The sequence below is a fragment of the Monomorium pharaonis genome, chromosome 2 (genome assembly GCF_013373865.1).
Source record: "Monomorium pharaonis isolate MP-MQ-018 chromosome 2, ASM1337386v2, whole genome shotgun sequence".
Taxonomy (NCBI): domain Eukaryota; kingdom Metazoa; phylum Arthropoda; class Insecta; order Hymenoptera; family Formicidae; genus Monomorium; species Monomorium pharaonis.
Window position 1 is genome coordinate 24,585,403 of NC_050468.1, and position 12,548 is coordinate 24,597,950.

Genomic DNA, 12,548 nt, shown 5'->3' on the forward strand with positions numbered 1-12,548 from the left:
TATTACTTTTATAATAAAAAAAATATATATTTAAAAATTTATGAAGATTAAAAATTGCATTTATCTCTAATAAAAGAAATAATACGTAAATGATTGTTTTATTAATATTTTTAAATATACAATTTTTGTTTAAATACGATAATTTGATGTCATGCATAACGGTCGGGTCGCGCTGCGCGTTCATTTGGCGCGAGCCACTACCGTGTCTCTTGATATGTACAATAAGTGCCCTCTTGAAATCTGGGAACATTATAATAAGTATATATATCTGTATAGGTCCTACGGGTGTTGCGGCACGCGACGCGTTTACGATTTTCTCAATCAAGAATCTCTTATGTGATCCTATTATTTACATACCTATGAATGTACATACATACGAATATGAATTCGAGTGGGAGAAAAAGAATTTCAGATAATGGTCTTTTTTTTATAAATTCGAGTGCGAAAGATCATCTATAACCAAGAGCACGCGACCAAGTCATTATGATTTCTCAAGATTCCCCGTTATTAATGATTCTATCGTTACATTTAATACTCTCTTGACACGCTTATCCAATTTTGTCTCACAATCAATAATGTAAGACGTACAGTGTATCTGCAATAAAGCTGATTTTCCTCGTTATTACTTTTATTTGACGGCGCAGTGCGACAAAACAATTATGTAACAGAAACGTTACACAATAGAGAGAAAATCTAATATATGCATTAATAAATTTTTATGCCTTTTTTTCTTTGTCTGTACATATATTAACGTATATTTGAACAAAAAAGAAACGAAAAAAGTTGAAAAAGCGTAATCATGCCTATTTTTTTAATATACGTAGGTGCATTTTGATATAAAGATTGTAATATATTTAAAAAATATTTGCGTCTTTTAAATCTCTTTTTTTTCAGCCAAAAATTCGTACGAAACTTGCAAAGAATTTGAATTACATCAACTCTGTAGCACATACACGTTTCTGTACGAGCACCAAATTCACATGAAGTGTCGCTAATTTCGGTCCACTTTGATGTTACAAACGCTTCAAAGCATTTTTTTATTCAATTCGTAAAATATGTTTTACTCCGATAATCAATAAAATGCTGCGAAGCGTTTGTAGCGTCAAATGCCTGGATTTCGTTAATTTATTCTGATGTCAGTATTACGATTGGCCACGTGCCGACGTAGCGCAAAATTCTCACGTAAGGTGGCGTAATGTTGTAGCAATAGCAACAATTGTACATACATATTATACGTGCGGGGAGCACTTTGGTCTGTCAGTTCGTCACGGCGAATTATTTGCGCCGTGTGCGCATGGCGAGAATACTCACCTTATCTGCCTTACCGGCTCTCGTTCGCGTTCGCGATCGCCGCTCGCTAACCTAACCTAACCTAATCGCGTTTCATCGTCATACGGTCATACAGCTGAGGTCCGCCGTCACCTCGACTTGAGTTTCGCGGCAGTGTTGGCTTGACGCCGGCTAGCTGTCTCGTCTGGTAGCGCGCAACAATGCTGGACTTCTTCGAGAACATCACAAACATGCCGAAGCTCTATTTTGCCGCATTGTTCGGCATCGGGTTCTGTATCTATTATCTCTGCGAAGTCGTCAAGGTAAGTGAAGGAAAAAAGAAGCAGCCAATAATCGATCGTATTTGGCAAAGACGGATATGAAATGGCGAAGGATGATTGAGAGAGAAAGAGAGAGAAAAAGAGGGTGAAAGTCTCGGCCGATCGATCGATTGATTCAAATTGTGATTCAAATCGATCGGGTTTAAACGCGTTCCAGCATTGCACATGTAACTTCGCAACGATACATTTTATTCTCAGGTAAAATTAGTACGTGTAAAGCTAATATTTCACGTGCGACAAGCTGGTTGGACTTTTTTGATTGGTTATAGACTAGAAAAGTTCTCGAGTCTCTAGAAATGCTCTATCTCATCGCCAATTAAAAACATCTATTAGCTTGTCGTATGACACATAAAATATCATTAGCCTAAATCTGCTACATATCGCAATCTTTCTTGCCTTTAATTGAGGACGACTGAAATGAATTGCACAATTAAAAAATATCAAGCGCAATCACACGTGCACGCGTATGAGCATATTACTTCTTCGTTATCTAAAAATTATTTAATCTCTTGATAGAGATCAACGCAACAAAGTACGTCTTTTTACGATCTATTCTTCAAATGATGCATGCGTGCACCAAATAATGCAGTAACTACCGCACGTATACTAGAGCTGTAAATACAATTCAGATTTTCGAATAACCGGATATTCAAATTGTCCAATTATCGTCCGATTGAAGTTCAGATACTTTTTTTTAGATTAAATTATTCAAATAACCCGGGAAATTATGTCTGACGTAACTGATACCGTGATGTAAAAAGAAATCAAATTACTCCCGAGGATGCGCAGTAGTAATCATATTGGGTCAGAATGCTAAATAATAAAATGGCTACATGTACCTATTAACACATGTAATATTATTTTTGTATTTAATAAAATAATAAACAGACTGCAGGTCTGTTTTTATAGCTGCTAATTCAAGAATCTGAGGAATTTTTCTAGTCGGATAATAAATATCTCGGCTAATCTGAATAATTTATTACCTGGATATTTTTTACTCCAGTACTCCAGACATCTTCGGCATCAATTTCATGCGTGATAGTCTTGGATTGAATGAATCATGATGACGATTTTTGCACAAAATTTATTTTAAAACGATAATGTCGAGATAACATGCACTGCCAAAATTGAGACATAAAAATAATGGAATCCACCAAACAATCCAGGTAGCACAAAGTATTTTTAAATTATTTATAAGAAAGAAAAATATTTATGATAAATATGTATGAAACTATTTAAAATATTTATACTATTATTATCAAAGAATATAAAAAATATTTCGAATTTATATATCATAAATATTTTGCAGTACATTTTAAAAATATATTCTATATATTGTTGATAATAATTTGGATATCATTCCTAAATGGTTTATGAAAAATAATTATATAATCTTTAAAAAATATTTTTCGAAAATAAATTTATAAAATATTTATGATAAATATTCACGACTGTGAAGTTAGCCCCACATTTTTAAATTTGAAAAAAATTAATCGGAGTGCCAGTTCTCCCTGCACGAGTGCAACAGTGCCGAGTCAAATTTAGAAAGAGTGCAACCATTTAAAGCAAAGAAATTCCAGTTTGAAAAATAAGGGAGCCAACTTTATCTAATCCCTCATTTTTTGAAAAAATTATTTTTTCTTGCGGATTCTGAAAGATTTTGAAGAGTGCTACAGTGCACCGATGAGTGCAAAAAGAGTACGATCACTGTAGCACTCTTCGAAATCTTTCAGAATCCGCAAGAAAAAATAAGTTTTTCAAAAAATGGAGGGTTACGTGAAGTTAGCCCCCTATTTTTCAAATTAGAATTTCTTTGCTTTAAATGGTTGCACTCTTTCTAAATTTGACTCAGCACTGTTGTCGTGCGGGAGCAACTGGCACTCCAATTAATTTTTTCAAAATTTAAAAATGTGGGGCTAACTTCACAGTCGTTAAATATTCTGTGCTACCTGGAAAGCTCGAAACAATTCAAAATAAAAGTAACCACTTTTTATTCAAATCTCGAAAATTGGTCAAAAAACAATTGCACAACACTCCACATAAGTAATAACGTGTATTTAGATGTGTATGTTCTGTTTTAATTTTATAACGTTTTTGTGTTGTTATACATTTTGATACAAAATGATCTATAATTCAAAATTCAGAATAGTATTATTCCTAATTTTATGTATTAAAAAAAAAAGAAATTATTGCGGTAATCAGAATTCTCGGACTGCAAAATATATGAAAAAATCATTAAAGTGTATAGGCATATTAATATATGCGCAGTATAAAAAGTTTTAAACATGTTCGAACTGCTGATATTATAGGTTGTTTAAGGTGGGCTTTATAGTCATGCATTATAAATAGAATTTCCTCCTTCACGAATTATAGATCGCCTAAAGTAGGCTTGTCAATATTTATAGTCATTTCTTGAGAAAGGTCCTGTTATGACTGTTATTGATGCAAGTTTTTATCTGTTTGACGCAAAAGATAAAATAGAAACTTGACATTTAAATAACATGTGTTACAGAGTATTGATTCATCAGTAAAAAAATTATTTTGACTTAAAAATTTATATATTGACTTTTTAACCAATAATCTTATATCTTAATGTACGATGTAACATGATTGGTGATTAGATGTCTGATTTTGAGATGCGAAAACATACATATGATAACAAATGATACAAGACAATGGAAGACTTCCTTCTGAAAGGTGTGAAAAAAAATTAGTATAGACACAAAATCGGAATCTCATAGTCGGATTTAACGAAACAAGGACGACATTTTTTCGTAACGACACACGGAAACGAGGCGCGAACTCATCCGCGCGCAATGAACTCCGATATAGGGTAACTTATCGTTCCTGCTTCATGAACGCGCACGATACGTTCATTGATTAACGAGCCGAAGCAATGCGGTTAAATAGTGTCTCGAGCTGACATCTTTTATATGCATCAACATTTATTTGCCCTGAATGGCGAAATTAATCCTTTACATGGAATTAAATAATTTACCCGCGTCCGTGAGCCCGCTTGCAACTCGACCACGAGATGCTGTAATCTGACTTATAAACAAAACTTGGATTTAATCTATAAAATTGATATATTTTGGCCCTTTAAATTAATTTCATTGCTTTCACGCGCACAATTCTATGCTTCCGTGTGCTTATTCGAATAAACTTTCATCGACAACATTCTCAAAATTTCTCTTCACGATATTTATTAATAAAGATTTGTGCGCAATTTTTCACTATTTAAAAACAACTTGGCTTTTTTCTTTTGCGGGTTTCAAAAATTTATTAAGAGGATATATTGACTATTTATTCTTTCAGAATATCACTTGCACTACTACTTAGTATAATGGATATCTTATTGTTAGATCGTATACTATTTATATGAAATGCATAAAATATAATGGATTAAGGAAATTGCATATTTTATCGCGTTTATCAAAGCAGCAAAAGAAATATATACTTACGAATGACTGTCAGACATTTAACATTTTTACGTATATATTTCTCTTATGTAAACTTGATATGCTGCAACATGTAATTTACACATATTTAATGTAAAGCAAGGTAACTTGTAAAAAGATAATTTTATACTATTATAATTTATACAAAACGTATGCACGATTGAGTGTGCCATTTGCATATGTACTGCTATTTTCAATTTTATATAGAATATTAGAGAATGCAAGACGAGAGAATTCAATATATAGACAGACTTTTCACGCGACACGTGTTCGAACTGATGTACGACCCTACGTAGACTACATCAGTCACGAGAAGAGATGTGTCATTTATTAATCTGACCTTAAAACTTCTAAGCATTCGTCCTGCATGTAGTGTAGGTGAAGTAACGAACATAAAGGAACTAATGATAGAAAAGAATTGTAGATGATATTGCTGATAATTAATTGCTAATTATTAATATGATATAGCTACATTAATGATAGTTTTTTTATGGAATAATATCAATAAATAGATGTGTCTTTAATTGATCTGACATTGCATTTTCATAAATACATTAGAAAATTGCATTGGGAAAAACTGAGATTATTTTTTTATGTAATAAAAATTTTTAATGAAAAATATGTTTGCAGCTATTATTGTAGGTACAGTTATTTAATACAAATTTTTATAAAATTTTTATAAATCAAGAAATATTATATATAAATAAATGTAATAATTATGTACGTATATATAAATATTATAGTTAAAATTTGTCATCAAATATAATCATCAAACGTGACTCTTGTAAAAAATTTTTTTCTTTAATATTGAATATACTAATATTAATTTTTAAAATTAAATGATATGAAACTAACAATTCTAAAAATCGATTTCTTGTTGCATACACAGATACGTTAAATATAGAATATAAAAATGGAACTGGATATACTCTAAGCGTTGAATATTAACAAAAAATTTTAATTCTAATAGTATTGTCAAATTGATATGATATGGTTTGTCACAATATAAATTATTATGTAATAAAATACAGGATTAATTTTCTATATAGCTGCAAGTAATTGTTGTAGATCTTTTTTTATGATATTTAAGTAATAAAATATATAAACCGATAATATCGTGATTTACTACGTTACACACACGTATGTTCAGCACAGTGTGTATCATGAAAATTTTTAATAAAATATTTTCAGAATTATAACGAAAGTATAACAAAAAATGCAGAAATATAAGATTATTTAAACAATAGGTTTGTTATTAGTCATTAATATTAAAATATGTTAAGTCATTATAATTTCCAAGTAAAATGTTTCCTATCGACACTCTTATCACAGCATATTCATCCTGACACCAACACTTGAGAAAATTATCATTACTCTGTCACTTCTTTCGTTTCACAAGTTTTACTTAATACAACTTTGAAATTCTCATTCCTTTCACAATATAATAAATTTAAATGTCCCTTGAAAGGACTGTATTATGAAACATAGCATAAAAAAAGATACAAATCATATATTTTATATGTTCCATATCAAATATATACACAACACACAAATTATTTATACATGATTGAAATTTTTATTAATCACGTCCTTTACATATATTAACGAAATTAGCTACGCATAAATGAGAATTAATTGTAATATTAATATATTACAATGGCAAATGTACATTCCACGATTCATAAATTAGTATAATTTATCTCAATCATTACACGATTTATTATTATTTCATAAACGATTTATTAAGTTTTATGACAAAATGGAATATATAAATTATTTATTAATTAATATCTATTAAAAAAGGAATATTATCTAATATTATCTAATATAATATAATATCTAATATAATATAATATTATCTAATATTATCTAATATTATGACTGGAATATAACTATAGGTGTGATCCACTTGACGCTAAAAATGCTTTGAAGTATTTCATTGACCAATTAGAATAAAGAATTTTATGAATTGACCAATCAAGGAATGTTTCAAAGCGTTTGTAGCGAAGTGGATCGCACCCTATTGATATATATATAAAATATAAAGAAAATAAGAGATTCAATTATATATATACGTATGCATGTAAACGAATTATATTTCTACATTTTTTGTGTCACGTCATGGAAAAACAAAAACTATGTTTCCAGAGACCCTTGCTGATTTGCGCCAATGGACCATTCCGTTCATTTTTGGAAGCCAACATTCCACTCGTACAAAATAAGTTCTGGCCGACATTATGGTGTTTCGAATCGCGAGCACAGACCATTATGGCCAGCATTTTAAGGTCTCGGATGTTGCCGCGCATTGAGTACCGCAGGTTAGTGAAAAGATAAATGCGAAGAATAAACGTATACAATTGCTGTTCGTTGAGTATTGGAATTTTGGAAAACAAATAATGCGCGTGACCGATCGAATTCTATTCTAACACTTTCTTTATGTTATGTAGAGAAATTTTTTCTTTGTCCGACGGAGGTGAAGTGGCTTTGGATTGGGCTGAGAAAGATTGTTCCATCACATCACCAATCGTCATCATTTTGCCTGGTCTCACGGGCGGCAGTCAAGCAGAATATATCAAATGTTTGGTGTCAGCCGCGAAAAAAAATGGAATACGATGCGTAATTTTTAATAACAGAGGAATGGGTGGAATTGAACTCAAAGTAAGTTTATTTATGATCCCAAACGATAACTTTCACAGTTATCTATTTATTTTTTATGCAGTTATAGCATATCTAATCCTATAATTTAATGCAGTTATAGCATAACTAATCTTTAACCCAAAGCACTTATAATAATAGAATTTTTTTGTAACTTTTAGACTCCACGAACGTATTCTGCTGCTAACTATGATGATTTAAGTGAAGTCATAGAACATGTGAAGAAACTTTATCCTCACGTACCTCTCGGAGCAACTGGGATCTCCATGGGAGGGTAATAATAACTTTTCTCTAATTTATTTTTAAATTATTAACTCAAAAGTATTTAAAGTAGTTCTATTAAATTACAGGATCAGATTTTATAAATATTTAGAGGGGTCCATTTCAAATTTTACTTTTTTTTTACATCGTAAAAGCTTGTTAAACCATGACAATATTGATTGGTGTCAACCGTCAAGGAAAATTGATGTAAAGATATTCTAAATTATTGTAACAGATAAATTAATAGTATTATAGGAGTGAAAATTTTCAGATCTAACAATTAAATTAATTTTTTGATCAAAATGTTCGACTTTTTTAATATCTACTTTTTAAATTGTTTAAAAAGAATATAATGGAAAGCTTTATGAAAAATCTTAGACAGTAACAAGTAAATGAAAAACAAACTTAACAATTCGCGAGAACTTCCGTTTTATATGCGTTAATGTTTAATAATATAGATTTAATTTTTCTCACAAAAATAAGCAATCAATTTCCAATTTAAAAATATTATATAAACAATTGGAATTTATTTCAAAGCTTTTGTTGATGATAAAACTATTTTAAATCAAAATATATTTTTATATTGTAATCTAGAAAAGGGTATATTTATACTCAAACATTTGATTATTTATGAATAACATTTTCCTTCATTGCGTGTCTTTTCTGCTGTGCACAGGTTAATCTTAGGTAATTATTTAGCTCAAAAAGCTTTAATAGCAAGGACCAAATTGAGAGCGTGTCTCATTATTTCGGTACCATGGAACGTATTCGCAGCGATGAAGAGTACCGAGGAAAATTATTTTAATTTAATGTTGAATAAGTATCTAGCCAGTAATATGTGTCGCACGATAGAACGGCATCAAACTAATTTACCAACTATTAGCTCTTTCAATGTGGACATCGATAGTGTTCTTAAGGTATGTTTTTTTTAAATATAGTTATATACAAAAATCAGATAACACCGAATGTTTTTAACTTTTCTGACGTAGACAGTTACGTTTACATCAAAAAATAAAATTTAAGAGAAATATTTTCAAAAACTTTTATCAAAAACAGTGGTTTATGGCATCTCATCTTATTTCTTTTCTATTGCTTCTCTTCATTGCTACTATTATGATTTTGTAAAAAAATGTAGCGTATCTATTTCCAAACAATTATTTTTATATGAATCTTGATCAAATTGGAAATTAATTCGTCATATATTTGTAATGCGTGATTTGATGTTATCTGTTTGGGACTTTGAATATAATTCATACATGTTGATTATTATTATTGACGATTATTGTTCGATAGAGCCAAACGATAAGAGAATTTGATTCAAATTTTACGACAAGACACTTTGGGTACAAAAATGTAGAGGAATACTACAATGCCGCGACACTTCACGGCAAACTGCACTGGATCAAAGTTCCAACTTTGTGCCTTAGCGCGGCAGATGATCCGTTTCAGCCGTTACAAGGTGAGAGTAACAAAAGTGCAGTAACAATTATAACAGTTTTTTATTTCTTTACTCAACGATTTGAATATCTTAGCGATACCTCTGAAAGAGATAGGCCAGAGTGAAAACGTGGCCGTAGTGGTAACATCGCGCGGTGGACATATTGGTTTCCTGGAAGGCGTTTGGCCAGCCAAGGAGGAGCAATATATGGGAAAATTCTTTTCACAATTTTTCACAGCAATGTTCACAAGTGGTTTCAATTCAACGACAAATTCAACGACAGAACGCTTAATATATCTGTAAATCAAAATTGGAGTCAGCGATAGCGTTATCATCGACTGTACTTTGATTGGATTAACATAAGCATTAACATTGACTGTACTTTAATTCGCTATCGTCTGAAAATACGTACTCTTGGATATCGTTTCCACAAGCTAAAATGTGATCAAATTTATTTTAGCATAATAATATATGATTATTTTTTATATTATTCTGTAACGTAAAGTCTTCGGCACACGATTTTTCATGCACGTATATGAGGCGTCTTACGATTGGCTTACAATTGGTAATATAATCATCTGAGCCAATCAGGACACGTAATAAGAAGCCTCATATGCGATCTAGCATAAAAAATTGTATCGAGTGTGCCGAAAGCTTAAAACTTGGAATTACACTTTATTGATCTGAGAAAGGTAACCAATTCTAAGTTAAACTTGTAGTTATGGCTATAAAGTGTGTTAAATAGCTCCAACATTTATCAAGCAAAGATTTTTGCTCATATGACATGATTATCCTTGTTAATTATTTGTAGTTAATAAAAATTGTGACTTTTATAAAAATATATACCATTAATAAAATTTTTTCCCTTTCATTAACACATTAAATCTTCAATCATTAAAAAATAGATTTCTTTTATTCTCGTACTAAAGTATATAATTACTCTTTATTTATGTTACAATTTATATACAAAAATAAAATTGTAACTTTACACCTATCAATTGCTTACATCTTTCTGTAAGCAATTAAAAGCGAAGATATATATTTTTCATTGTATTATTAAAGAAAAATGATTAATAAAAGTATTATCAATAATTTAAAAACGATTGTTTCATACTGTAATTAAGAAATATGTAAAAATATAAATAATACAATTTCAATATATAAAGCATTTTTTATTTGCTGACTTATTTCTGGATAGGGAAATAATACGATATTAAATAATTGAGGAATTTAGTCATCAATTTAGGTAGGAGTGATTCATTCGCCACTCGACAAGTCATTCCATCGATGTTATCTTCCGATTGGGTTTATAAAGTAACCATATCAAGGACACTTGTCTCAGTAAAAGCAAAGATGAAAGAACCTGAGGAGAGCGGTTATAGCGTCATTTTAGGTGTTTTCATCCATCAGCGCCTCTATGTGCACAAAATGTGCACATCGAACTAGTAGTTAAATATCTATGAACCCCGTAGGTAATGTGCATGACTTTTTGGGTCTCTTCTATACTATGTCCACGTTTATTTGGTTCTGTTTCATGCTATATCCGTAAATTTTACAATTATATGCATTCATATTTTAAATCTGTTTTATGCAGATGTGCATAATCGTGTTCTATAAATGTGCAATACCACATATACATGACATAAATTCAATTAATTGATTTGATAAAAATTCACTCACCGATTGTTGTCGCTGCTGATGCTGCTGCTGCTGCTGCTACTGCTACATTCCTTCTCCGGTTTTGATTCTGAAAATGTGATAAATATTATTCCTAAACTCAAACACAAAAGCAGGTAAAGAAATGTATCACTTGAAAAAATAATATATTTAATACCGAGTCGCTCCATGGATGCCGCTTTCTGCTGATATCATCCTGCTATTCTCGAATCGCACATTAATAACGATCGCCCGATACTTCATTCGGCAATCCCGATATTACGGATAATATATCACACGAGTAAAACGTAAACCGCGCGCGAGAATTTCACTTGGCGCGACCGTTACATTTGAAAAAATACGTGAAAAGAACGGCTCGTCTGATTGGCGAAAATCAACACGGCACGAACTTCGTGAAAACGCAGGCCGAGTACTTTGCTCGAACGCGCACGCGAACACTTCACTCGAAGCCAAACGCACGATGCCGCGCTTTACACATAAATACGACCTCTATTACGATCTCACATGGCTCGCGATGGCACTCTCAACAGTCTCAACATCGTAGCTGCGCACAATTCGAATTCTGAATACGCGAGACACACGCGAGACACGCAGAGTCAACGGAGCGTCACCGGCGCTGGCTGGAGCGTGAGGGAACATGGCGGCAGCGGCGGCCTAGACCGTTGGCAGGTAGACTCGACGATACTCGACGCTAGTCGGCGCCACTCGGCAAGTCGGTCGCCACTAGCGTCGAGTGGCGCCGACTAGCGTCGAGTACCGCCGAGTCTACCTGCCAACGGTCACGTCCACCGCTGCCGCCATGTTTCCTCACGCTCCAGCTAGCGCCGGTGACGCTCCGTTGACTCTGTGCGTGTCTCGCGTGTGTCTCGCGTATTCAGAATTCGAATTGTGCGCAGCTACGATGTTGAGACTGTTGAGAGTGCCGTCGCGAGCCATGTGAGATCGTACCTAACACAACTACGAAATACAATTCTCGAAATGTTTTTGTCTCCGTTCGTTGTATCTTGGCGCGTAACCTGCGTTTCCACGGAGTTACGTGACGTCACACCACTTTCGTGCCATGTTTCGCCGCCAATCAGACGAGCCGTCTCTTTCACGTATTTTTTCAAATGTAACGGTCGCGCCAAGTGAAATTCTCGCGCGCGATTTACGTTTTACTCGTGTGTGATATATTATCTGTAATATCGGGATTGCTGAATAAAGTATCGGGCGATCGTTATTAATGTGCGGTTCGATTCAAAATAGCAGGATGATGTCAGCAGAAAGCGGCATCCATGGAACGACTCGGTATTAAATTTACTATTTTTTCAAGTGATACATTTCTTTACCTGCTTTTGTGTTTGAGTTTAGGAATAATATTTATCACATTTTCAGAATCAAAACCGGAAAAGGAATGTAGCAGTAGCAGCAGCAGCAGGAGCAGCGACACCAATCGGTGAGTGAATTTTT

The 12,548-nt window shown here is 32.6% G+C and overlaps 1 protein-coding gene across 1 annotated transcript; it reads left to right on the forward strand.

Moving 5' to 3' along the window:
- The first annotated feature begins 1,225 nt into the window (after nucleotides 1–1,225).
- Nucleotides 1,226–10,265, forward strand: LOC105831686 (phospholipase ABHD3). The gene is made up of 7 exons (XM_012672012.3): nucleotides 1,226–1,592; nucleotides 7,217–7,386; nucleotides 7,516–7,726; nucleotides 7,885–7,997; nucleotides 8,661–8,901; nucleotides 9,278–9,443; nucleotides 9,517–10,265. Exons 1-7 carry the CDS (start codon nucleotides 1,491–1,493, stop codon nucleotides 9,723–9,725), a joined length of 1,212 nt encoding a protein of 403 aa, XP_012527466.1. The 5' UTR covers nucleotides 1,226–1,490; the 3' UTR covers nucleotides 9,726–10,265.
- The last annotated feature ends 2,283 nt before the right edge of the window (nucleotides 10,266–12,548 follow it).